Here is a 26,265-nt window from a genome sequence, read left to right on the forward strand (position 1 = left end):
AACCCTGCTCTTGGAAGTAAAACCAAACAAGTGCCTTCATTCTATCAGAATTAGCTCTGTCATCTATCAGACACTTTTCTTGATGCATCTCCAAACAAGTTGCAATAAATCAACAATTAGAACAAGAAGGTAAAAGAAACCAAGAAATCATAAAAGCCAACCTGTATGCTGGGAAACCTGAATTGTCCACGATTTACTCCAGCATGATAATGCTAATGCCTAATAGTTCGGCATGTCTTCGATCCATCAGATTATATACATATAATCCATGAGATTTGTTACAAGGAAAGAAAGAGGAAAAACTAAAGGTTAAGACTCTTGGTGTTCGTAGTACTCATAGTAAGACTCCATCAGACAAGCCAGTTTAATGCAACAATTGCTTGCTCCCGCTGATCTTCCTTGTCATACTCTCGTAGAATTCCTGCCATCTGTACATCGCTCTTTTCAGACGTGAACTACACTTAGCCCCAAGGAGATATCTGATGTAGTCTCTAGCAAGCAGTGTTAATTCTTCGCCTCTGATAATGCAGACATACTGAAACACCAGACAGTAGAGGCTGATAAATTTACTTTAAAACAATACAGAAAAGGATACATATGCATGATTATTGATCTAAACTACTATGCAAACATATAAGCTTCCATAAGTGACAATATTACAAGATTGTAAAGTGGATTTGTAAGTAAGATATTCATCTGCAATAACAGAATACAGTGGATGAATATCGGTGGACTCAACTTGGTGGAATAAAATAATTTCTTTTATTATTTCCCAAATTCAAGATACTTATATTCCAAGACAAGCCGAAAAGTAAATTCAATATCTGATCAGATTCCATGTTAATGATGATAAGTGTATTAAAAGTACACTTAACAAGAAACTGCAATTTTCTCTATCCCTGTCCAATTGTGAAAACATGAAAATCTAGCATTAGATAAAACAGCTAGAGTAATGTCTTCCTCCATAATACCCTTCAAGCAATTTCATGCTTGGCCACTAGAACATATAGATCTCTGTAAACTAGCAACCTCTACAATGATGAACTATATCCCTCTGCACCTTGGCAATCGCTGTGTCGGTAAACTTTATTTGATTAATCAAGCCCACCTTGAATTATTAAATACTGACACATGACTATAAATGTGGATGTCAAAATTAGCATTTTTGATTAAAAGGATTATTCTACTGAAATATGTCTTCATTACCACCAACAACCTAGAAATACACCAAAGGCTTGTCCATGGCTGTGAAGACAAACAAACAGCTTCTCAGTTGTAAAATAAATCTAAAATATAGATAGACAACAATGCACAAGGAGATGTTGCAAAGGAATAGTATAATCACCAAAAATATGAAACCGATGGTTGCCAAAACAACTTGCAGTAGCTCATCCAACATTCCAGCAAAACCTGCATCTTCTGGACCAGAACCATCACCACCCCGGCGATGGTTTCTATTACCTCCATATCCACCAAATCCACGTTCTTGCATCTGCTCCCAAAACAAATCTTCTATTGACCGTTTCTGCTTCAATTCTCCCATAGCTTTGTTAAGTGATTCCCATGAAAAAGGCTACAAGAATTCAGAGCCATGTCGATTTAGCAGAATGACTATCTGTTGCAAAAAGACTCCATTTTTTACATTAAGTTTAATATGGAGTGAGCAACATTTCCATTCTTAGTTCTGTTTTAGATCTGTAATTCAGGGGTGAGCAACATTTCCACTCTTCGTCCTGTTTTAGATCTGTACTTCAGTAATTTATATTTCATATGAAGGTTTGTATTTGATATTTTGTAAGTTTAACTGTATGAATTTTATGTGCATGCACTGCACTACTGCATATATTTAGTAGCACAGAGGATTATACTGGCAGCTTAAAATACTTCAACATGATCAAATAAGAGAAATAATCCTGCAATAATGACAGAAATTAACCTAAACAAATAGGTTGTTGCAGATCACTAGTAAATGTTATTCATATTGTGTAAGAAGATCGTCACCAGTTGAGACAAATAAGAAAAGAAAAATGTTTACTGTGAAGGGAAAAGGAAACATAAAAAGAAAGAAACAAAATAAAATAGAAAAGATGACATTTCATATATTACCTCATTTTCACTCTTTGAACACCCATTCCCAGTAACTGCACATATTGGAGCACATCTTTTATGATAAGATGCATCATAGATCAGCTTTGGGTACACTACATGTTGCTGCAACTTGTTGCGTGCGGAAGCATAAAAATATGGGGCATGCAGGGAGGAAGACTGAGATAATGAAGAAGTTCTTCTAAGTCTCCCATTAGACCCTTTTACAACAATTTGAACACTAGGTCTGTAAATATTAGTTCGAACACAACTCATGCTTTATGTTTGTTGAGATTGGAAAATATTAACCAGCCACTGGTGACCTTCACTCAATCTGCAAACATAGCATTCAGTAATATATTTAGTTCAAAGCATCAAGAAGAACAAGAGTCTCCTCTCTGACATTAGCCAAATCTATTTCTCAATTTAAACAGATATCTAACATTACCAATAAATTTCTCACAGGATCTGCATCTAAAATTGGATTTGCTTGGACATTTATCCCCAGTTTAATCCCTTGACTGGTGAAAGATGATTGATAATATGCGATAAATAGAGGGATAATATGGTTTCACAATTTGGTGAAACTATTTATCCTAGAAGAAAGAACAAGGACACCTTTTGACTATTTCAAAATGACAACTTTGTCCATATGTTATTCCTCTCAAAAAACGCAACTTGTTTGGAAAAACTCTATGGTTAAAGGGGATATAAATTACTTTATCCCCATTCCAAACATAGCCTTCAAATATAATAAGGACTACAAAAATTCAAATACCTATGAATGAGTAATTGGGAAAAAAAAAACAGCATATAATATGGCTAAGGCGCATCCTTGATCCTTTAATGAAAAAGGAAAATTCCAGTCAGATGAATAATTCTTTTCATAATACCAGAAAAGTGATGCACATTTCAATCAGTATGTAAGTTCACATTTGAATCAAACATGAAGACACAATCTAGATTTTAGAGAACCAAGGAAACACAATTAGTTTATTAAAGACAATGTACAACACAAATATATTAAAGCAAGTATTGCACAGGAGATGGTCCAAAGGTCAAGGGACGCAAATTAATTATTTTCATAGCCTTCAACGTGCAAAAGAAAAATGAAAATCCTAGGACTAACTCAATTAATCCTGACTCAGTAGAATATATAATAATGGACATTTTATCTATAAAAGCCAAAAACAAGATAAATCACACTATAAATAAGGAAAATAAAAGGTATTTAAGCGGCTTGAATGTGCAGAATTCTTGATTGATAGGTGAATATTTGACAGGCAAATAGTGAGAAATGCTTAAGATTCTTTCCTTATCTTCTGACAAAATCCTCAGCAGCATCAAACATATCACGATAATAAACTCCATATCTTAGAACTTATAATCTCTCTCAATATTAGCAACCGAGAAACATAAGAAACATAATGCAAATTATTTTGTCTTCTTAAACAAACTTCCAAGCAGGCTAAAAGATCATGATTTTCTGATCAAAATTTGAAGATAGTAAAATCCATAACATAAGGATCACAAAGCAGGAGAAAAAAAAAATCTTCCGAAAGAAATAATGCACATTCTTCATTCATCTTCCTAAACATAATTCTAACGACGTTCTGGTCGATTTCTAAACACAAACTTATAATCTTTCTTAGCTCAAGCAACCGAACTTCTAAAAACAGTAAACTCCATACCGTAAGACTTATTAATCTCTGTGAACACAAGCAACCAATCTTCCAAAGAAACATAATTCAAATCTTTCATTTTACTTAAGAAAACTCTCAGCATGCAGATAACATATCATGATCAATCTGATCGATTTCTAAATCCATTTAACTCCACATCGTAAAACTTATAATCATCCTATATACCAGAAACCCATGTCGGCGTCTCTCAGAGAAACACAACACCACAATAATGATAATAACATAATCTCATCGTACAACACAACTTGTCAGAATTTCCAAAAGAAAGCCACTTTAAAAGAACCCAAGCGCAGAATTCCTTTGACCAATCTACTTTCCCAACCTTTACAGGGGTTATTTGCAATTTGTAATCTGTAACCCTTCTTCTCTTCGAGAAACGTAAAGTTATCTGGATTAGTGAGCGGAGAAAAACGTCTCAAGATTAAAAAAATTTCGAGATCGAGATCGAGAGAGAGAGAGAGAGAGATTACTTGTGATTTCTTGGCGATCAAGACACCTCGCCGGGACCTCGTAGTTTCTCGAGGGTGGCAGAGGAAACGAGAGACGGGTTTTTTTTTTTGTTCTTAGGACGAGACGATGGTTACGGATCTGCGTTCGGATCCGATAACTTAAGTTGCTTAAGCCTACGGATCCGGATCCGGATCCGAATTGAACGGGATTATAAAATGGAAATTTACGGATAAAAAAACACGTCCTACTTTAATTTTATTATCATTAACAGCCTATATAGATTATTTATTATTTGACCATTGGGTTTTACTTTTATTACCGTGTATAAATATACACATATTGACTGCATTACCTCTTAAGTTAATTTGTCTCACTTGCTCCTTTTTTTTATGATAGTATAGAGATTGATAGCTTTTTAAGGTGTATTTTGAATATTTTTAATTTTTATTTTTCAAAATAGTGAAATATTTTGTATTTCATTGATAGCCGTTAGGTTGAATTTAGATTAATTAAAATTAATTACACGAGAGTCCTAAAATTAGTGCGGATATGATCAATTGGAGCCGTCAGATATACATAATTGATATCCTATGGCATGTTAATAATGAGCTCGGGTCAACATGCATTGAATTTTAATCTAAATTTAACTCACAGTATTTTTTAGATAATAAAATCAAAATGAGATTATGCTAGAATCTTCGGACCACACTAAGTCACTAATATTTGAATATAATATCAATACTTTGAGAAATTATAAAACTCTATATAGATATCAAAAGATAGGAGTTGAATTGATTGAGGGTAGATTTAGATATTATGAGGTTCTATACGAAAACAATCTTAAACAATTGTCTTAAAAACGACTATTTAAATATGAGAATACTTATATAATAGGATTCTCTTTTAACTATATAATCTCACAGCAAGATTAGACCAAATAAAGTAACACTATCCGGAGTTAAAATTTACACACATAAAGGTTTTAAGAATGCCACAAATTACAAGTTTTTTATATCCGGAATAAAATATAAAAAGTATCATTCTCTAATAGTTTAAGCTTTTAGAGCGACTAGTAATTTAACATTATATCATAATAGAAGTCTTTAGTTTAAATCATGTTAGACACATCTATATTAAGGGTGTGTTTAGTTGATGGAAAGTAGAGAAAGAAAGTGATATTATCTGAAAGTCTACTATTTTATAGTGTTGAGATGAAGAATGCGGAGTGACAATTGAGTTATTCACTTTTTTTAAAAAAAACTATCCAATATTTCTCATTTCACTTTTTACCTCACCATTAATGACTTAACAGAGATAATTATAATAATGATGTGTTTGGGGTTGATAAGAAGTAGCAAAAAAATTAGTTATAACTTTTTGAATGTTTACCACTTTATAGTATTGGAATGAAGAAAGTGGAGCGAGAAGTGAGGTATTTATTTTCCTAACTAAAATCATCAAACTTCTCTTATTTTAATTTTCACGTCACCATGAGCTGAGTTATAAGAGTATATTTGATTAATGGAAAGTAAAGAAAGAAAGTATAATTTTATGAAAGTCTACCACTTTATAGTGTTAGGATAAAGAAAATAGAGTGAAATGTGAGCTCTTCACTTTTCTAAACCACATCATTTTCTCATTTTTATTATTTACCAAACACTAATAAGTTATGATTATTTATAAGAAATAATTTATTAAAAATTTCCACGATTTTCTTTCCTTCACTTCTCATCAACCAAACATACTCTAAAACTCCCCGAACTATTAACCTCTTTATATTATTTTTTAAGTATACATTTGCAGCCTATATAAAAAATCTCTTACCTAAGATAATAACAAAAAAAAGGAATATTTACTCTTAATTTTTCTCTATTTTTTTCCTCCAAAATAATGATAAAATAGCCTATCGAGAGGCCTAATATTGATTACATGACAATCACATATTATTTTTAATAAAAAAAACCTAACAAATAATCAATGAAAGAGTATTTCAAAAATAATTGATAATAATTAAGGGGAGCAATTTATGAACAAAAAAAAAAATCTAACAAATAATCAATAAAAGAGTATTTCAAAAATAGTTGATAATAATTAAGAAGGGTAATATATGAACAAGAGAGAGAGAGAGAGAGAATAGTTTCTAGTAGTAGGACCAACAAAAGAAAGAAAAGAAGTATAAAAAAATCACTTAAAAGAAAAGAAAAGAAAAGAAAAGAAAAAGGACACTCCACCATAGCTTCATGCCTTCATCTCCTCCATGTCTAAGCTTTCTAGTATTGTCATATTGATCGTGGTCTAGATTGAAAAATATTTACCTGAGCAGGTGAGCATGCCTTATATAATCCATTAATTTAGTTTGAGAACCCATAGGGTGTAATTTCCAGCTAAAAAATTAGGCTTGAATTGATTAACTTTATTTTAAACATATTTCGACTCTATTTCAAACTTATGAGATCATTGCTGATAAAATATAGACACAGTGTGATCCCTACTTCACGTCGGTTGTAACTATTTTAATTAGATGTCTAATGGTTGCGATGATGCGTCGTCAAAAATGATATTGATCTTTATAATAATATCACAACAATTAGAAGGTTTTTTTTTGTTGCAAATTTTTTCCTACATTGCGGGCACAAGATTGTGTTAGAGATAAAGCGACGGCTCTTTGTTATAAGTCCCCCTACTTGAATATTGTGATAGAACGACTGTTTTTTGTTACAAATCCGTCGCTTAAATATTATTATAACAGTAAGCATTCCAATAAAGAATATAGTATCAAACCTTATGATTTAAATAAAAAAAAATACAAGAAGAAGAACTGCTTTAAAATATTCATAAACACAAAAAATATCTAAGATCAGCTTTCAGTTACGTCGTAGTTTTATAGTTAATACACAGTTATGTGTATCTCCAAAGGGCTATAGAAGAAACTCCAACCTTAGCATAAACAAATTATGAAAGAGATAACGAAAAAGAAAATCAGACGAATTGTAATACAACAAGGGCTAAAGCCCACAACGAAAATGAGGCGAGTGAGGTTGGGATTAGCGGACCGAGACAAGATGGGGGCGGGCATTAATGAGGTGGACAATGGTGGCAAGTAGCGTAGAAAACACTGGGGACAAGCAAAATGGGGATAGAGGCGGACAATGAAGATAATGACAAATATAACATATAGTGAGTGGGAACGATGGCGACAAGCAATAGAGGTGAAAGATTAGTGACTAGCGAGCAAGAGGACAGCGATAAAGAGGAACCAACGATGGATAGCGCCCGACTAATAGTGACGATGACGAAGATATTAATGGTCTCCATTTATTTTTACCTTTTTTTTTTAATTATTCAAAAAAAATTATTCAAGTGTATTAATGGTCATTTTACATCTATATGGTAACTGATCGCTAAGTATTTTTTTAAGGCATTTAAGTAAAACACATGGGTGAAAATAATAAATATCCATATAATAAGATGCGAATAATAATAATAATAATAATGGCAAAATATACGGTTATTTTGACAATTTTCCACTCCCTCTCCCAAAACAATATTGCCGGGGTACTTTCTAAAGATGCCCCTGTCGTTAATTCCACTCTGCGTTCCCACCTCTAATCCACTGCCGACGTCATTAAAAAGTCGGCGACGTATCCATTATCCGGCGCCATAATTGCGTCCCAAAAGTCCAAGTCAAACCATAGACTTCTAGACGTATAGACTAACAGTTAGCTTCAATCCAATTCTATAAATACCTCTCAAAAACAGCCATTAACATGTATACACAAATGGCATTTCTTATCCAAATCCTCCTCTTATTCTCAACTCTAATCCTGCTCTTATCCGGCTACGCCAGTGCCCAGAACTGTGGCTGCACACCGGACCTATGCTGCAGTAAATATGGCTACTGCGGCTCCGGCAGCGACTACTGCGGCGCCGGCTGCCAAGAGGGCCCCTGCGAGGCGGGGCCGCCGACCAACGACGTGTCGGTCGGCGACATCGCCACGCAGGAGTTCTTCGACGGGATCATCGGGCAGGCCGGCGACCAGTGCGCCGGCAAAAATTCTATACCCGCGCCGCGTTTCTCGATGCGGTCGGGTCGTACTCCGAGTTCGGCCGGGTGGGGTCAACGGACGACTCCAAGAGGGAGATCGCCGCCTTTTTCGCACATGTTACGCACGAAACTGGACGTAAGTATGGAATACTTGGTACATCTGTCCCACAGAATCCACTGGTTACAAATTGTTTTGTTCCAACTTGAGAATTTATAATGATCCAACCCATGCCAATCAACCAATACAGTAGAAATTATTTAAATACGGATTGATATGATGATATAGAAGATCTAAAAGCTGAATCCTCTTCTGGTATTCCTCAGAGAAAGCATGAAGTTTTTCCTTCTCTCTACTTTATAAATTTAATACTCATATATTTGCTATACTTTCTTTCTTGTGACATATATATATCTCTAGATTTTTGCTACATAGAGGAGATTGATGGAGCATCAAAGGACTACTGTGACGAGTCAAATACTCAATATCCATGCGTCCCGGGGAAGGGATACTACGGCCGTGGCCCGATACAAATATCGTGGAACTTTAACTACGGGCCGGCCGGCGAGAGCATCGGCTTCGACGGCCTGAATTCACCTGAGACCGTTGCGAACGACGTCACAGTGTCGTTCAAGTCCGCCCTGTGGTACTGGATGAACAATGTGCATTCGCTCATCACTTCCGGACAGGGGTTTGGAGCGACGATACGGGCAATAAACGGAGCCCTAGAGTGCGATGGCAAGAATCCCGCGACGGTGAATGCGCGCGTCGGATACTATAAGGATTACTGCAGCCAGTTTGGAGTGGATCCGGGAGACAACCTGACATGCTAGGTGAGAAGTTGGAGGGGAATAATAAGATGTGCACAAGACTAGGCTACTAGGAAAAAAGAATCATAATGCATGTCTAAATATTTGTATCGATTAAGCCATATGTACTTTGAATGTATCAGATGAACACTAAGATTGAAGGACAGGAATTGGATCTAACATAAACTTTACTAGGCAATAAAACCATTTTAGCCTTGTTACAAAAGCATAATGTTTCTAGATATTGATAAAAATAATTCATGCTTGGTATAAATAACATTGTATATGTATATGCTGGAGAATAAACGATATCAATTTACTCTCTAGCTCTGCTACATGTATCTCTACATTGACTAGTGCCCTGGACCTTTAGGGCTCTGCCCTGATGTTAAGCTCAACACCAATGACCTTTCCTTAGCATACACACTCTGGTACTTGAAGTAGCTCGCTCCAGAGATCTTAACTATCTTATCCCTCCTTGCATCCTCGACGCCCTTCCGATCCAAATACGCCGGTGTTTGCCTCGCTGCATCGACTTCGAACATGACAGCAGATATTGTGGCTGTAATGAGCAGGAACAACAAGAGAACTCTTGCCTTTTGGTAATGCATATTGAAGTGCTACTGGCAATCAGAACTCAGTTTTAAGCTTAAGATTAGGGTTCTGGAGGTGCTCAGATATGGGAGAGTTGGCATACTTATAGGGAGGGGGGCTGCCTTAGAATTCTCTATTTTTCCCTCGTGTGACCTAAGTGCATGCATGAGAGAAAGTTGGCTTACAGTAGTGTTGGAGTGGTTATACTCATTTACTCATTTATCACATGAAAGTTAATTAGCAGGATGTTTCCTAGTACATCCAAAAGCTCCAATTCTTTCTCTTTATCTACTTTAGTATGTAGTTTTTCCATGAATTTAAAGTGGGAAGAAAAGAAGAAAAAGAGCAAAGGGATGGTCTAATTTGCTTGGTTAATAGGCTTCAATGGTGGTCAGGTTCCTTCTAGGTAACATCCTGAGTCCAAAGTTTGGACTCCCAATAAGCACTAAGCTAAAGAGGTCAGTAATGACGCCTATGAAATATGCTTTCAAACTTTGAATGGAGCTTTATGCACATTGGCAAAATTTATTTACAGAAAGATGTTAACAAAGTCATAACATAGTTGTACTCCTCATCAGCAGAGTTAGAATTCCCTATGAGTTCATGTAATGTCAGCTGACTTGATTCAAACAAATTTAATAGCCAACTTGAGAAAGAAAGACAGATTTATAACAGATTGCTGAATGAGTTTGGTTCAGAAATAAGAGATATTGAACTTGAATGCCAACCTCTAAATGCAACCTATTGAAACGAATACTGATATATTCTGAAACAATAAAATCAAACAGTGTTCGAGACAACCCAAATCATATTCCACACTTGTTCATTTCTAATTCAAATCAGCTGAAATCTTTTGATAAAATTGACAGAATCCTTTTGTGCTAGTGAATCCAAATAAACTGGCAGATCGTGTAGAGATATATTCAGGTAACACAGTAATCTGTGATGCAAAGTATTACTACTTGGTCATGAAACACAAAACCATACAAGGAGATGAATATACCGGTGTAGTGGAAACTGAGGAAAAATAACATACATATAGTATCTAAATTAGAGCAACGTACTTGTTTTCTGTTAGTGTGAAACATTAGAAAAAGCTAGTTGGTGCCAAATGTTTTGTTGAACTCAGAATTGAGATCCCAAAAACAATACCACTTGAGAAGTTTTAGCAATTTATTCTTATAAACACGCATTATACATTAGTTTCATTTTTGTAAAATAATTTATACACTTTGTTCTTACTAGACACAAGTTACATAATTAATTGCTTAATTACTACTACTCCCCATTTTTTCCCAAGTGCACCGACTAATGGAAAAACATTTTCTTTTTAAGCTTTCGTAAAGAGATACAAATCTTATCTAGTTTCCTTATACTAAAAGGCATTTTAAAGAAAGCTTACACCAAAAGTAGCTTCACAATCTGCTAAGAGGAATCTAGAAAACATTAGGGTGGAATGTAAATTAAATATATTAATACAATTGCAAAGAAAAGAAAACTCTACATGGAGAATCAAAAACATCATTGAGGATTGTAGAATTTTGGCATTATACTTTGGCAACATTACCTTCCATATCTATGGAGAGGCAAATAAGTCAGAATATTGGGCAGGGAACATCGCTAGGGAACTAAGGGAATGGAATTTGACACTTTTTGTCATTGAGTGAATGACATATTTACCTCAAATTTTTTACAATTTGTTGCATTTTGTCCTCACAGATACATACAACACCATAGTTATGTCGTTAACCTGCTATCAGCTCTCGCTCTTTAAGGGAAAAAACTTAACAAAACATGACCTCATAAAACATCCAAACCAAACAGCAGCTTCTATTGGCATTCATAGATTTAGAAGGAAACATCGAATTTTAACTGGAACAAGACTAATAACCTTACTTGCTCATCATGACAACAGTTCCCTGCTTCAACAAACTATGAATGCCTAAGCCTTTGAAGGCTAAAGAGTAAAGATTACTAATTTTTAGTTATAGCTCTCAAAAACAACAGAGAATATGAGCAGCAAACTTCTTAAGCATGGCGTCTCAATTAGTCAAAAGAAATCTGAGCTAACATTTCACTGATCCATGATTCTAAAACAAAAGAGAAAACGCAGTAACATACTACCATGTCTTGAAAAAAAAGAAGGAAAACAAACAGCAACAAAACAAAGATGTAGGTGCTTACATACCATCAAAAACTCCATTAAGATTTCAAATTTGCCACCTTTTTACCACCGAACATCCGAGCCCACTCAGAGCTGGCGATCGGCGGCCGTCGCGACGATCGGCAAGTACGGCGTCCTCCCGAGAACGCAGCTCACAACGCTGTAAACGAAACAAACCGCCGCGAAGACGAACACCGCGTCGTATCCAATCTCCAAAACCTTAAATCCTAAACCCCTCGCGGGGACTCCGAAGACCCTTTGCAGGAGGACGGGGAGGGCGAGGAGCACGTCGAGCACGACGGCCTGCATGGAGTTGAAGCGCACGAACCTCCCAAACGACGGGTTGCGGACGACGCCGAGGTAGAGGGCGAAGAAGGCGACGAATCCTGCGTAGGGCAGCGTGCGGTAGGCGGCGACCAGGGGGAGGAGGGGGCCGACGGCTGCGGCGGCGATAGGAACGCGGGCGAAAAGGAAGCGGCCGTAGTGGAGGGAGTTAAGGAAGGGGAGGGAGTAGGCGAGCACGGAAATCAAGCGGTCGGTCGCCGGAACGGCGGCCGAGGCGGAGATGGTGGGGCGGCGGGAGGAGATCCTGGCCGTGGTTTGGCTGCGGAGTGGGAACTGAACGGTGGACGACGGGGTAGAGAGGAGGAGGTGGGGTTTGGGTGCGGGTTTAGGGAGGAGAGGGGTGAAGCGCAGGAGAGACAGGGTCGCCATTTTGGGGTCTTTCTGGTGTTCCGATTGAGGATGGGACTTGGGCCGGGAGGGGATGAGGGGTGTCGGTTTTGGGCTCCGTGCGTGTATCCGAATCGTATCGGATACGTATTCGGTTCGGATACAGCCACTATACGTATCGGATATGTTTTGGCGGAGTTTATCCCATTTAAAAATAAAGGAATTTTCTAAAAGACAATAAGAAGTGGAAGCCTGTAGGGGTGAAAATGGGTAGGGTTAAGTCTGACCCGACCCGCTAACCGATTAGGATCGCATCGGATTGGATACAAATAAAAATATTCTATCTAATGTGGATACGTGTATAAGTAATTTTGTCGGATTCGGATTCAAATTCAAATATTGAAAATCCTTTAGCTGTAGAATATAAATAACTAAATTAACTAGTAACATGTCTACGTGACCCGCTAATAGCCTAACACAAACTTCACAAATTCTACCGTCCCTTTCGATCTTTACTCTTTTTCCATCTTAATCCACAGCCACCTCTAAGAAGAAAATCCACTCGACTACTCCTTTGGGCAAAGCTACCGTTGTCGTCTTCAATTGTTTGATTGTAAGCTTATTATACGATTCTGATTTATTTTTCATTGGTTGAAAGTAAAATTGTAAGTTTACATTCTTTTTTATTAATCTATTGTCTATTAGATTGTGTTTTGCAACTTGCGTTGATTTAATTTTTTTTTGAAGTTAATCTGAACTTTTGTCTAGACTTTGTATTTGAATTTGTGTTAATTTAATTTTCTTGAAGTTAATGTGTTACGAACCGACCTGATCCAATCCGAAACCGTTCTGGACTTAATTATGCTCGTAACTTTCGAAAGGATATGCGAACAATCTAACCGACGAATCTTCTTAAATTTTTAGATATGTTGTCGCTCTTGGAAAAAGCTTCACAATGAATCCAAGTTCGTTGGGTTTGGATGATTAGATCTCAAGATATTTACCAAATAGTGGCCAGATGTTAAATAAACCCTAGCTTGTTAGTCCTCCGATGGCTAGATAAGTGCTAGGTTAACTCTTTAGTGTGAAAGGGGAGAAGTTGTTGTAGAAAAATGAGATTAGAAGTTAGAAGAAGCTAACCAAAGACTTGGACGGTGGAAGAAGGGAGGTGAGAGAGGTGCCAATAGCTAGAGACAGTTGAGAAGGAGATAAAGGCCAAAGCCAATTTTAATTATCAGATCCACTCCAATTAGAGTTTCCTTCACATATTTATATAGGCTCATCATAAAGATCCATCAACTAAATTAAAAAAAAAAAACTTCTAACAAACCAACAACTTTCGCTGCGGTGCGTTTGAAAACGCCGATCACATTCGAACGCGGAATTTCAATTTCTTTGTTGATGCAAATGTATACAGGCATTCGAACGACTGCATTCAAAGGGTCCGATTCCATTCGAACACACAATTTGCTTTTTCTATTTTTGCGAACGTATGTAGGCGTTCGTATACCCGTTTAAACGCGGTCTGTCGTTCAAACGCGTCTCGGCAAAAATTATTTTATTGCTTCTAATAAAACTCAACTAAATAAATAGGCTAATCTCAATGAATCCAATGTCATGAGTGGAGCCAATATGGAACAAGTCGTATCATAATATGAATAAAGTAATAGTATGTTGAAATCCATTGAAGTTTGAGAAGTTAGAAGTATGATTCGTTTGTATAAATAGTCAATTGAAGTGATTTATTATTTCTTGTGGGGTGTTAATAATGTTATATTATATAAAACCTGTTATTTTCTTTTGATTATTAATGATGCATTTTATGTTGTTTTAGAGATTAATTTTGCTATCTTTATGTATTTGACATGCAAGAAGTTATATATATGAAACTCTTATTAATTTTTTGCATTAATTGTGTCTAAAAGAAATGCCATAATCTTTTTAAGATCCGAATACGTATCTGTTTTAGATTTCATCGGTATTAAAAAATTATTTATATTTGTTTAGTTAAAATATAATTTTAATTTTTACTATTTATTAACTCCTATCCATATCCCGAATTAGTTTTCGCTGTTTTGAGATAAGGATGTCTTGTGATAAAATTCCGAAGACGCTAATTTAATGAAGCGGGCGAGATCCTGTCGGGTCGGATTAGGAGATCAGGTTTTATAACTAACCATTATATAATAAAAGAGTAACTTTTTCACTCTCCTCCCTCGCTCAATCTCCCAAGACCTAAACCCGTCTCCTCTCTCGATTCGTCCTCTCCCTTCCACCGCCGTCGGTAGCGAGCGGCGGCGGACCACTCTCGATCGTCCCTTTTTCCTCTCTCGGTCGTCTTCTCTCTAGCCACTGTGGACGGCGGCGGTATGATCTTTCTCACTCTCTCTCCCTCACTCTCTCCCACTTCTTCCCACCGACGGACTTACAATTTTTTTCTTTCTTTCACTGTCTTTTATGCTAGATGAATTAATTGGAGGAATTTTCTGATTAACTTTTGAGATAATTGCTAATTGGTTTGTAAATTAAGATTCCTGAAAAATGATTTTTTTTTCACTGTCTTGAACTCTTGAGTGTTGAATTACTCTTACTCTGTTATGCCATAACAGGCGGCTAGAGGACATAATTGGAGGAATGAATTGCTAGTTAGTTTGTGAATTAAGATTCCTGAAAATTTTGTTTTAAGTGTCTTGAACTCTTGATGGTGAATTATTCTTAAATTGTGATCGTATTTTGGTATAGTGTACTATTAAATATTTTATATATACTATATTAGTAGATATTATATAATTATTTTTATTTTTTATATATTAGATATGCTAGACTACCTTGGTGCCAAACGGTGGGGTGACCACCCGTTATACACTGTCGCCTTACAATGCACTAGATATCTTAAATGCAATGTTATGTGTTTCTTTAACCTACATGTAATTGGTATCTCTTTCTTTTTGCAATATACATGTATAGATTGCCATTGGAAAATAAATAAATAAATAAATTTTATTTTAATTATCCCGTATCCCTGACGTAATGTTTCATGCTTTTGAAAATTTGTTGTATCCCAGTATTGATATTGTATCTATATCTCGCATCTATATCAGTGCTTCATATCATATGTTTTACAATAAAGAAGATGTTAATAAGTTGATGTTTCTCCTCTTTCCTTAAGCACCATAATCATCACCTTTTCATTTTTGTGAGTTCAATTTGTTTACACAAAATGTTTGTCTGGATCTTCTCTGACTTAAGTCAGAGCCAATTATTTTTTACTGATGTAACAAAGTTTCATTTTTTTTTCTTGTTGGAACTTCTTGCTGATATCACATGCATATTCTTTCACAGTTTAAAACATGCACGTTTCTTTTCAAGATGGAAAAAAGTTATGGTCACTAATGTGGCACAAAGAGGATGTGCTTGACAAGAAGCGGAGGTTTGTCAAGATCAGAAAATTTTCGTTTCTTCCTAATTCTTAATGGTCTATGAGTACATACTTTTGGTCTATTTATCCAAACCTTTCCATATGTTATCTCGTTGCTACTTCCCTTTGGTTAATTGAGAGCTATAAGTGTTTTTATTGATCATTGTCGAACAAACCAATTGGCCATTTTAGTTGAAACCGACCTGAAATGCTGTATTGGGATCACCTCAGTCGATCCTGATTCATATTGGGATCGGTCGAAACTTAGAAGCATGGTACTTATAATTGAAATGCTCATAATTGTCAAACCACTACCTATATTGTTGATGATAAATTATTATCATGTGGTTCATGAAAAGGATTATCCAACTTTTCTAGACATTTTCTCAAATAGAATATTGTCATATACTCGGTTCGCAGCATGTAACAAAATGGTCTAAGAAGCATCTAAGGATTGTTAAAATTATGCCAGGCAAAGAAGAATTTTATTATTGTATTTAGATTGATGTACCAAAAAAACATAAGGAACGAGGAACAAGAAGCATACATGGTGTTGAACTAGGATTATGATATAGTATTGGCGAGGAAAAATATTGTAGAAGTGTATAGGATTAGGTGGACCCTGGTTGGTGATTTTAAACAATACAGATAAAGAATACTAGGCTATTATTACTTCTAAACAAATGGCTAAGGCCTCCTCTTGCACACTTTCCTTCTTCTTGCATATAACTTGGATTTCCATTGACTGGTATGGATTTGGGAATCTCAATATAAGGCATGACTCTTGTGCAGGTGGTTGCAATCAACATATGCCAACTCCGATGGCAATCAAACAAGACCGAAAAGACCCAAGTTCTTAACCAATATGTGAGTGTAATTACTACCTTTTTATTTTACACATCTAACGTCATTCATGTTCTAAGTAATCCTCAATATTGTAGTCATGTTAGCATGGCCATCAATGAATAACATACACTTTCATTAGCTTTTGGGCTGCACCATTAGCTTTAGAATACTTTGACATATAGCTCAGAGGTGATCGTTGCATAGCTGATGGCTTGAGGTCGCTTGATGTCATTGTAATACTTGAGCCTTTCTTATGGGAGGATTGTCTTGAGTATGTCTGGGATGTTTTTGAACTTAAGATTTTTATATAGTTTGTTGTTGAAGTCTAATTTATGTCCAAACTGGATCTTCAAATATTTTTGGTTTTTTGTTTATTTAATTATATTATGGATTTTGAGTCATACTTAGAACTTAGTTATGTTAAGATTTAGGTTAAATTTCACTATCCCCCTGAATTTTCATTTTTATCACTTTGCCCTCTTGTGATTCAGACTAACATGAAACTTTTAACTTTTCCATCCAAACTTAATATAAAAAGCACGGTTTCGAAAATCGGTATTGGGATCGGGATCGGCCGTCTGGAAAAACGATACGTATCGGCCGCCTGTATCGGATTGGACTATTTTAATTAAATAAAATTCTAACTATTATTTAAAAATATTGAGAAATTTTTAAAAATTTAGAAAAAATTATAAAAAAATAAGAAATAATAATTACTCACATATAAAGTCTAAAAAGTAAAAATCTCTCTTCCTCCCTCTCTTCTTTCCTATCCCTCTAACTGTTAGTCTGAAGTATCCATTCTCTCTCACACCTTTTCTTTTTTTCTATCTTTCCCTCTCTCTCTCTCTCCTCACCTTTTTTTTAATCTTTCCCTCTCTCTCCCTCTCTCTCTCCCTCTCTCTCTCCCTCTCTCTCTCTTCCTTTTTCTCTCTCTCTTCCTTTTTCTCTCTCTCTCTCTCTAGCTGCTGCTGCTGCAGGTGGCTGCAGCTAGCAGCACACTTGTACGGCTGAAACTAGCTAGTTTCGGCCCGGATTGGGATCGGCCGAAATTGGAAACTATGATAAAAAGTATAAATTCTCATAATACCTCTATGATATTAGTAATCCCATTATTTGAGTAAATATGAATCTTCTATAACTATATTTTTAAGTTGATTGAAAATTTGTATTCCATGATCATATATTTAAAGGGGGTATATTGGGATAGTTAGATAATAATTAAGATTTGAGACTTGTAATCTTAGGTAGGAGAAGAGCGAAAAAGTTGAAAGTGCATTTTGTTTTAATTTGAAGAATAAGATATAGTGATTAAATTTAATGAAAAGAGAAGGATGATTATGACATTTAATATTTATTATAGTAGGAAATTTTCTCTAGTAATTTTTAAAATTTCATTTGTATTTTTTATTAAATTTGAATGGAAAAGTTAACAGCTTCACATTAGTCTAAAGTCTAAAACACAATGGAGCAAAGTGATATAAATGTTAGTCTAGGGGCTAATTTGATTTTGGGCAAAACCAAGGGAAGCAGTTTGTAATTTACCCTAAGTTTTAACTTAATTACTCATGTTTAAGTCTTAACTAAGTTTCAGAAGCATCAATCTGTAAAGAAGCCTGGAGGGCATCGATGGCCGTGCTGCAATAGAGGGAGAGAAAAAGAGGAGGGAAACTAGTAGCGCTTCGTTGTCGTCGTGACCTCGCCGTTGCCCATCGTGCCTGAGGTTGCCTGAGGTTGAATAAAAACTTAAGTTGCGGATCTGCATCACGACTAGTGACCTCGGGCATGATAGGCGACGGCGAACAGTGACGACGAAGAGTTTTCAGTGAAGTGCTGCTAGGAAGAGTGCCGAGTGGCACCCCTCGTGCCACGTGCCGGTATGCTGCCGGCACGGCCATCGTTGCTGAGGGGCATGCATTGAACTTTGGGACTGTTAGTGTTAATAATTATTGTTTAGAATGTTAGACCATCTCCTCTCTCTCTGCCATCTTGGAATAGTTAACAAATATTTCTTATTAAGGATGATTAGTGACAAATCCATATTATCTTAATTGGGGTTCTTAGTTTATTTTATTTGTGCCAGACTTCTTGCAGTAAATGTATTGGAATACATTGACCTGCTTTCAACTCTATCTATGATCTTGATAGAGCAGATCATCTACCAAGCTTATCTTTATTTTCTGTAATCTTTTCCTGATTTTTGATGACATGCTATTAAAAGACAAGGATGTAATGTAGGTTTCCAATTATTATTACTACTAATTTTTGGTGGTTCAAACTTCAAAGCTTTTCTTTGTTACCATGGGAGCTGCTTTTTATGCAAGTATTATCCACTGGACAAATAGACCTGCTTTATAAGAGATTTTATTACTTGATTTAACTAAGTTCCTATTTATATGTTCTTTTTCCTGATGCTGCTGAATCATGCTATGTTTACTTGCTTCCTTATTTACTACGGGCAGTGTAACTGTGATTATTAGTATTTAACCATTATCCTATTGTACTTATGCAGGCACATACCGCATTCAGAGTTAAGGAGTGATGAAGTGAGTTGTTTCCCTTAAAATGTCATGCTAAGGTCTAAATCACAGAGCTTTTATGTGTTAAGGTTCCATCATTTGAAGTGTGAGATACACTTTACTCATATAGTTACAATGATCTCTTCTGCGGAGGGTTACATCAGAACTATAACTTTATTTTAAGAGGTTAATTTATGTGTAATTGTCATATTGATTTCATGCCATATCTAATTGATATGTAGTGGTGAAGAGCTACCTTGAATTCCACAGCATATATTTGTATTTAATCCTAGAATCCTAGGTGCTGCGCTATCAAATAGGTAAAATTCGTACAATTATTTTGTTTATTTCAACACAGGCTTAAGATAGACTCATAGAAGAGGTTGAAATTATTTTTATGATATGCAATATCACTTTCTTTTAACTGTTCATAGTATAATGCATATCTGACATATTTTCATGTGGTCGACAGAACTGATCTAGCTTTTCTATAGTCAAACTGTTGCTTTAGCTTTTCTATAGTCACACACTGTTGCTATAGGGAAATATGATTATTACGATGATCTGCAAAAAAAACATTTTATTGTTTATTTGGTATACCATCTAACAATCACAGCAGATAGTATTTTTGGATTTTGATATATGCCTAAAACATGCTTACTCAGTGAGATTATTAATGTTCTCCCTTTTGTTGTTCACACACCATCTCGCTGCTTAGTTATGGTGTTTTATTTTATATGAGGTTATTTTTTAGAGAATTTATGTGAGGAGTTTTAATGATTATATTTCACAGGTATCTTATGAGAATGTACGAATTAATGTTGAAAAATGCTTTGGATCATTCCATTGGAAGCACCATTTGGTTCAAGACTATCTCCATCTCTTTGACATGCATATAATGGAGAGTGACTCTCAGGACAAATCCAACTTCTTGAAGGCTTTTTCCTCCAAAGTTGATGACTTGAACAATAATGCGCTTTGCAGTGTAGCTAATATTGTTACTAATAACAATGTTAGCTTTGAAAAGACCCGTCCAAGAATGAAGAAAATCATGAAGGACTATCTTCCTGATTTTTTTCAACATCTTAATAGCAGCACAGGCCCCATGTTAATGCATCAGTTATCACAAATTTTTAGTAGCCCATGTAACTTTAGGGACAAACCTTTGAGGCTTCTCACTCCTGTCACTCCATCACTTCTTTCGTCAATTCATAATATGTTGGAAAGACTTGAGGAAATGACTTCTCAGGAGCTTGTTGCAATTAACAGAAAGCTTAGAGGTGTTGCAGTTGTACCTCAATTTCCACCTGTACATAGTTCCTACAATAAGGATTTTCTTATGGAGCGAGTTAGAAGAAGATGCAATAAGTTTGTATCGGCACTTAAGGAAGGGATTGATTTGCCTAAAGAGTTAGCTAAGGCACTATCTGTCATGCTGTTGTCTCTCAAGCAAAAATTAAGATGTGTTGATATATCAATGTCAGAGTTTTTTCCCTTTTCACCTGATATACTAGGTGTGCAGAATGATATTCTCAAAGCTCTTTGGTCACTATCACAGGTGAAGCCTGAAGAGCTGAATCTTCTGCATCCTCAGCTGGACCCAAACGCCAAAGTTCCAAGGAAGACTTTCAGAAAAGTTCTTAGGAAATACTTGATGGAGTATTTATTTGAATGCGATGAAATAAATATAACAGATGAAGCACAAAGTGCTCTTGCATTTATCAATAGGAGGTCTCGACGCCGGCCACGCATGTTTGCAAAAGAGACAAGAGAAGAAGAGGTAGAGGCTGTATTAAATATGAGCTGTCAGCTAAAAATTGTTATAGCAAGCCTGTTTCCAGATCATAAGAAAGAAGAAGAATGTGCAATTGCATATTTGCCCGCTTTAGGAAGTGACAGTGAAAGTGGTATCAATGATTTTGAAGTGTGCGAAAATAGCTATGCCTTTAAGTCTTCTGAATGTCAACATCAACAAGTATATGGATCTTGCTCAAATGACTTAGTAGAGGCTACTGGAGATTCCAAACCTGCATCCTCTGCATCTACCACTATCAATGGTACTTTGCCCTCTGATCTTCCTGTGGCTTCCAGATTTATTATAGGGCAGCATAATGATATAAAGGCTTTTGATTCATGTCCGCAGGAATCAAAAGATATCTATCCTCGAGATGCTCTTCGGAGAATTGAAAGCAGAAGGGGAATGACCCATGAGGCTCTTAATGATGTTGTCACAAATGTCACAAAGAAGCCTAGACTAGAGTATGATGTTCATATAAAAGGTTTCAATTGTCCTGACGAGTCAGAAGATCTTCATCCACAAAATGATCCTAGGAGCAATAGGAACAGTGAAATTGTGGTCCAAGAGGTCTGTGATGAGACAGCACTGTTTGCCCATAGGCTTATAGGCCTTATGCTGGATAAATTTTTGCAAGTAGAGGGAAGAGAAGTAGATGCATTGACAAGTTTTTATCTTAGAGATGGATCATCATCTGCTGTAGATCTTCAAGGTGCTCCGACATTTTTCTCGTCACATGATTTAAAATTCTCTTTTTTAGTTTTGAAGAAGTTATGATTTTTCAATTACCATAATCAGCAAATGAAGGTTCATTGAATGTTTCAAAGGAGAATATAATGGGTCAGATTCTTATCCATGCAGTAGATGATGTTGCTCCTTCTTTGTCAAAGAGGTATCTAGTACTTAGCCTTAAAAAATTCTGAATGCTGTTCAAATTTCTCCAATTGGCAATTTGCTTTAGTTTGCTCATTTGAAGAGGCGATTAATTGTTCCTCTTTTCGATTTTACTTGGTTACACTAGTATTGAAAGAGTGAAGAAGTTGATGGAACTTCCTTAGTAAGCATAGGCACATGCTGGTTTTTCACGAGGCATGCTTTGAATGCACAACCACATGAATTTCAGATAGTAGAATCTGAAGATGGCAACCAACTTTGGTAAGTGAATCTGTTGTTTCAGACTGTGCAAACTTCTCTCTAGTTTGGTTACAGAAATAATTTTTATTTTAAAGCCTCATCTGTTTGGATATAATTATATACTAGAATTCTAACTTTTTGCCACAAATTTTTAGCAGCAGATAGTATAATTGCTGCTAAAAATTGTATTCAGCAGCACATGTTGGTATTGCTTCTAATTTTGTCACTTAATATAATTTAGTACACTTTATTTTAGGTGTCAGTATAGCTATGCAAATTTGTGACATTAGGAAATTGCTGCTGTTTCTCTTGTTTTTACTTTTTAGTAGCATTTGTGTAGGCATTTAGTAATGATTTCATAATTGTCACTGATAATTCATATTTTAATAGCAAATAATAAATCTGTCACTACTCACTAATTACTTTCTTAACCTGCTTCTTAAGAAGTAAAAGTTAAACCAAATTTTTTTCACTATCTCAAACCTCCTACATCTCACAGCGCTGCCCCCTCATCTTCATGTTCCCTCTTCCCTTTTTTATTTCAAGATGGCACAGAACCGCTCCTACATTTCTCATCCTCCATTTTCTTCTAAACTATCAAACATCCAGCATTCCCTCAACCCTTAATTCCTTATCTCATTCGTTCATTTTCTCTTTGTACATTTAGATTGGAGATGGTTGGGAGATGAGCAATACTATGCAATCAATTTGGATCTGGAATGTAGCTACAAGATGATGCTCACAATTTTGATAGTCATACCTGGTGAGCTTCCATATTTAAGATTTTTATTGCTTTCTAATTGCATTAGTTTTTGTAATTGATGCATTGGCTTTTAGATAGCATTTTCTTTGAATTCTGGAGCTTTTATCTAAATTTTGTGCTTCATTTTTTGGGTTTGATTTGGCTTTGTAGTAATTGTTTTTCTTATTTTAGATCATGATAGTCAGCAATTGTTAAGGATTATAATTACTGTTTGACAAAGTGCCCGAACCTTTTTGAAAGTCCTTTTGTAGTTTATAAATTTAGTTATTGAACAATTGTCATTAGATATTTTTTATCATTTACTCGTGCTATTGAACAATTGTTGTTAGGAATTAGTGATCTTTACCTGTTCTAGTTTGTGAATGATAACATTTATATATCCCTATTTTCTTATTTTACATAATGATAATCTACAATCGTTATGTATTACAATACTGAATGCCAAATGTTTGACAAAGTGCCTGAATCGTAAAATTTGTTATTGAAGAACTGTCGTTAGATCTTTTTATCGTTTACTTGTGTTAATTGTCATTTAGGAATTAGTGATCTTTACTTTTGTCTAGTTCGTGAATGGTAACGTATATATTCCTGTTTTCTCATTTCAGATTATGGCAATGAGAAATGTTAAGTATTACAATAATCCCTTGGCAGTTCGCTAGGAATACTTCCATACTCGTCAAGTACTTCTGGATACATGTCAGGTACTTCTAGATACATGTCAGGTACTTCTGGACGCATCTCAAATATTTCCTTAAAATATTCGAACTTTTAAAGATGAAATTAATATTGTGGATACTTCTCGGATACTTAGATACTTTTTGAATACTTCTCAGGTTCCTATCAATATGAGTCAAATCGGAGGAGATATTTATTTTTCATTTCTTACCGAATCTAAAAGGTTTCTTTTTGTTAAAAGATTGAGTTCAGTTGTTTATTTTATAATCTATATTAGGAAATCATGTTACAATTGTCAATATTTTTTATTTATAGATTGAATCCACTTATTTATTTATCATCTTAGTTAGTAACATACTACATAATATAAAGTTCTTTGTTACAAATGATAGTTCTTTTAATGGATAAATTGGAGGTCTCTTTATAGTTTATATAAACTATCATATGCAATAATAATATATAATTTCTCAATTAAGAAAATGGAAGTACGCAAGTTCACTAATATATATGTATATATGAGTTATATATCGTAGGCGTATTATATCCCTATTTCTAAAATTTGCCATATCGGCATATCATATCCATATCCATGCTTCATAGTAGTGCATAAAATTAGTTATTGAACAATTGTTGTCTGATACTTTTTCTCATTTACTCATTATTGAACAATTGTTTGTTTAAAAACTACTTTACTCATTCTAGTTTGTTTGATAACACACACACACATATATGCTATATTTATATATCTGCTTTCTCATTTTAGATTATGATTGTCAGCATTGTTAAGAATAATAGTAATGCACAAGCCTTTGAGAAAGTGACTTAATGAAATTCCTTAGCAGTTTGGAAATTTTAAAAATCCAAGATGCTTGACTATTGAGAAATTAAATGAATTTATGTTGGTTAAACATACCATTTATACGACAAATATAAAAAATGGAGTGTGGCCAAGCCTCCATGGACATATGTAGCAGGCTATAATTTTAGCATCAATGGCTATTCCCGAGGACCTATTCATCTAAATAACCATCTTCTATGTGCTTTTAACAAAAAATTGACTATCTTTGATATTGAGTTTTGTTATTTGCAGTTCGATTTGAATATTACTACTAGAATTCAATCTCTTAAGTAAATTCGTTGTGAACATATTCTTTTGATGTTCCTCATCATAAAATCATGTTTAAGATATTTGCTTGTTTAGAAAGGACCTTCATTATCTTTATTTATATACTTCTATATACTGCAAATCACTTATAATCTGTAGAATTCACTCTTTTTGCATAGTTTTCTTTATTTTTTATTAACTTGATTTTTTCTCTTCCTAATTCGGATTCATGTTATTTAGCAAATGCTTTTGATTGCCTTGGAATCCTTCCTCTGTTTGGTTTGGTTTCAAGTTATTACTTATTAGGTAGACAAAAGCCTGTTCTCCTTTTACATCTGTAATTTGTATATCTCCTTACTTTCATTTTAATACAAGATCATATCAAACTTAATTCGACAACTAGATTTAACTATTTAAGCATATCAGGATGCAACTATCTGCACAATTCCAACTCCTTTACTTTTTTTGTCCAACTTCAGTTGTCGGAACAATTGGAATGCCACAAGTAACCTACCATCTAATGAATTGCAGGTTGAATTCGTAGTTCTTGGGAGTTGTAAATACCTGAAAGATATATGATGATTTGTCACCAACCATCTAAATTAGGGCAATGCTATTGGAACAACAATTGAGAATGCTTGCATCAATATATCAGTGGTAAAGGCAAGCTTCTTATTCGACACTATGGGCATTCTATACATGTAAGTATTTCCCTAGTAGAATTGCACGAGCTTATATATCTTAAGGATAACTGAATTCTCTTTCTTTTCGTTGTAGGTTGAACAGATTTTGGATGTTGATTTCCATTTGTTATTCGATTTACCATTGTAATTTAGTTATGTGAAAAATACTGAATAGTTGCAGCTGGTAATTTCTTTTGTAGAACATGTGGATAAATGGAATTTGATGAACGATGTTTTCATGTGGCTTATTTGCTGAATGATGTTATCTTTCTCGAGAAAATGGCCGTCTGATGTGTTCGACGGAAAAGCTACAGCCTACAAGAGATCTATTCAATATATATTTTGTTGCAGTATCTTCTTTCTACAATTGTGCTTGACAACTACATTTGGAAATATTACATTTTGCTGCTGAAAATGATACTTCTGTAAGCAACTTTATTCGAAACTAAGTATGCAGGACATGCTACATCATAGCAGAGAGTTTCGCTGCTAGCTAAATGACATTTTAGCAGCAAATACATTTGCAATTAAACAACATTTAATGGCTGGTCTATTTGGTACTATTACTTTTTTAGTAGCAATTATAATCATCACTAATTCATGTATGTATAGTAGCAATAATATTTGTTACTACATGTGAAAAATTCTGCAGCAAATACTAGATTCGCTGTCAAGATTTAGCGACAACAGTTGCCATAACAGATCAAATATTTGATGCCCAACTCTTAGCAGCAGAAAATTAGTACTTTTGGCAGCAATTATATTTGAAATGAGGCCACAAACATGAGGGTTGAATTGGCTTTCTGT

The 26,265-nt window shown here is 35.1% G+C and overlaps 4 protein-coding genes across 14 annotated transcripts; 2 read left to right on the forward strand and 2 right to left on the reverse strand.

The window, feature by feature from the left end:
- Window positions 1-17: 17 nt before the first annotated feature.
- Window positions 18-4,370, reverse strand: LOC140801618 (uncharacterized). Of its 3 annotated transcripts, XM_073156816.1 has the most exons (5): window positions 4,259-4,363; window positions 4,111-4,176; window positions 2,107-2,419; window positions 1,346-1,573; window positions 18-535 (listed from the first exon to the last, which is right to left on the reverse strand). In XM_073156816.1, exons 3-5 carry the CDS (start codon window positions 2,359-2,361, stop codon window positions 365-367), a joined length of 654 nt encoding a protein of 217 aa, XP_073012917.1. In that variant the 5' UTR covers window positions 2,362-2,419; window positions 4,111-4,176; window positions 4,259-4,363; the 3' UTR covers window positions 18-364. The 3 variants fall into 3 exon arrangements, with proteins under 3 accessions (XP_073012917.1, XP_073012916.1, XP_073012918.1); XM_073156815.1 differs by lacking the exon at window positions 4,111-4,176 and having other exon boundaries at window positions 4,259-4,370; XM_073156817.1 differs by lacking the exons at window positions 4,111-4,176; window positions 4,259-4,363 and adding an exon at window positions 3,777-3,922.
- A 3,643-nt stretch (window positions 4,371-8,013) lies between these two features.
- On the forward strand, window positions 8,014-9,316 carry LOC140802234 (endochitinase EP3-like). Its single transcript, XM_073157680.1, is given in 3 exon segments — window positions 8,014-8,288; window positions 8,291-8,419; window positions 8,702-9,316. Coding segments are annotated over 3 exon segments (813 nt in total). The 5' UTR covers window positions 8,014-8,017; the 3' UTR covers window positions 9,115-9,316.
- LOC140802235 (protein TIC 20-II, chloroplastic) lies at window positions 9,261-12,622 on the reverse strand. Of its 3 annotated transcripts, none has more exons than XM_073157681.1 (2): window positions 11,873-12,622; window positions 9,261-9,652 (listed from the first exon to the last, which is right to left on the reverse strand). In XM_073157681.1, the coding sequence occupies exon 1, from the start codon at window positions 12,560-12,562 to the stop codon at window positions 11,936-11,938; it is 627 nt and encodes a 208-aa protein (XP_073013782.1). In that variant the 5' UTR covers window positions 12,563-12,622; the 3' UTR covers window positions 9,261-9,652; window positions 11,873-11,935. The 3 variants fall into 3 exon arrangements, with proteins under 3 accessions (XP_073013782.1, XP_073013784.1, XP_073013783.1); XM_073157683.1 differs by having other exon boundaries at window positions 9,306-9,616; XM_073157682.1 differs by having other exon boundaries at window positions 9,306-9,625.
- Window positions 12,623-14,735: 2,113 nt separating this feature from the next.
- LOC140802327 (uncharacterized) lies at window positions 14,736-25,811 on the forward strand. Of its 7 annotated transcripts, XM_073157818.1 has the most exons (12): window positions 14,743-14,887; window positions 15,863-15,950; window positions 16,731-16,805; window positions 19,297-19,330; window positions 20,097-21,810; window positions 21,897-21,990; window positions 22,120-22,253; window positions 22,900-22,995; window positions 23,601-23,696; window positions 23,829-23,893; window positions 25,307-25,476; window positions 25,553-25,811. In XM_073157818.1, the coding sequence occupies exons 2-7, from the start codon at window positions 15,871-15,873 to the stop codon at window positions 22,154-22,156; spliced, it is 2,034 nt and encodes a 677-aa protein (XP_073013919.1). In that variant the 5' UTR covers window positions 14,743-14,887; window positions 15,863-15,870; the 3' UTR covers window positions 22,157-22,253; window positions 22,900-22,995; window positions 23,601-23,696; window positions 23,829-23,893; window positions 25,307-25,476; window positions 25,553-25,811. The 7 variants fall into 7 exon arrangements, with proteins under 7 accessions (XP_073013923.1, XP_073013919.1, XP_073013918.1 ...); XM_073157822.1 differs by lacking the exon at window positions 23,829-23,893 and having other exon boundaries at window positions 14,736-14,887; window positions 20,862-21,810; window positions 25,553-25,697; XM_073157817.1 differs by lacking the exon at window positions 23,829-23,893 and having other exon boundaries at window positions 23,601-23,717.
- Window positions 25,812-26,265: the final 454 nt, after the last annotated feature.

The sequence above is a fragment of the Typha latifolia genome, chromosome 15, assembly GCF_019914945.1.
Source record: "Typha latifolia isolate L0001 chromosome 15, TyphaL0001v2, whole genome shotgun sequence".
In the NCBI taxonomy this organism is placed as follows: Eukaryota; Viridiplantae; Streptophyta; class Magnoliopsida; order Poales; family Typhaceae; genus Typha; species Typha latifolia.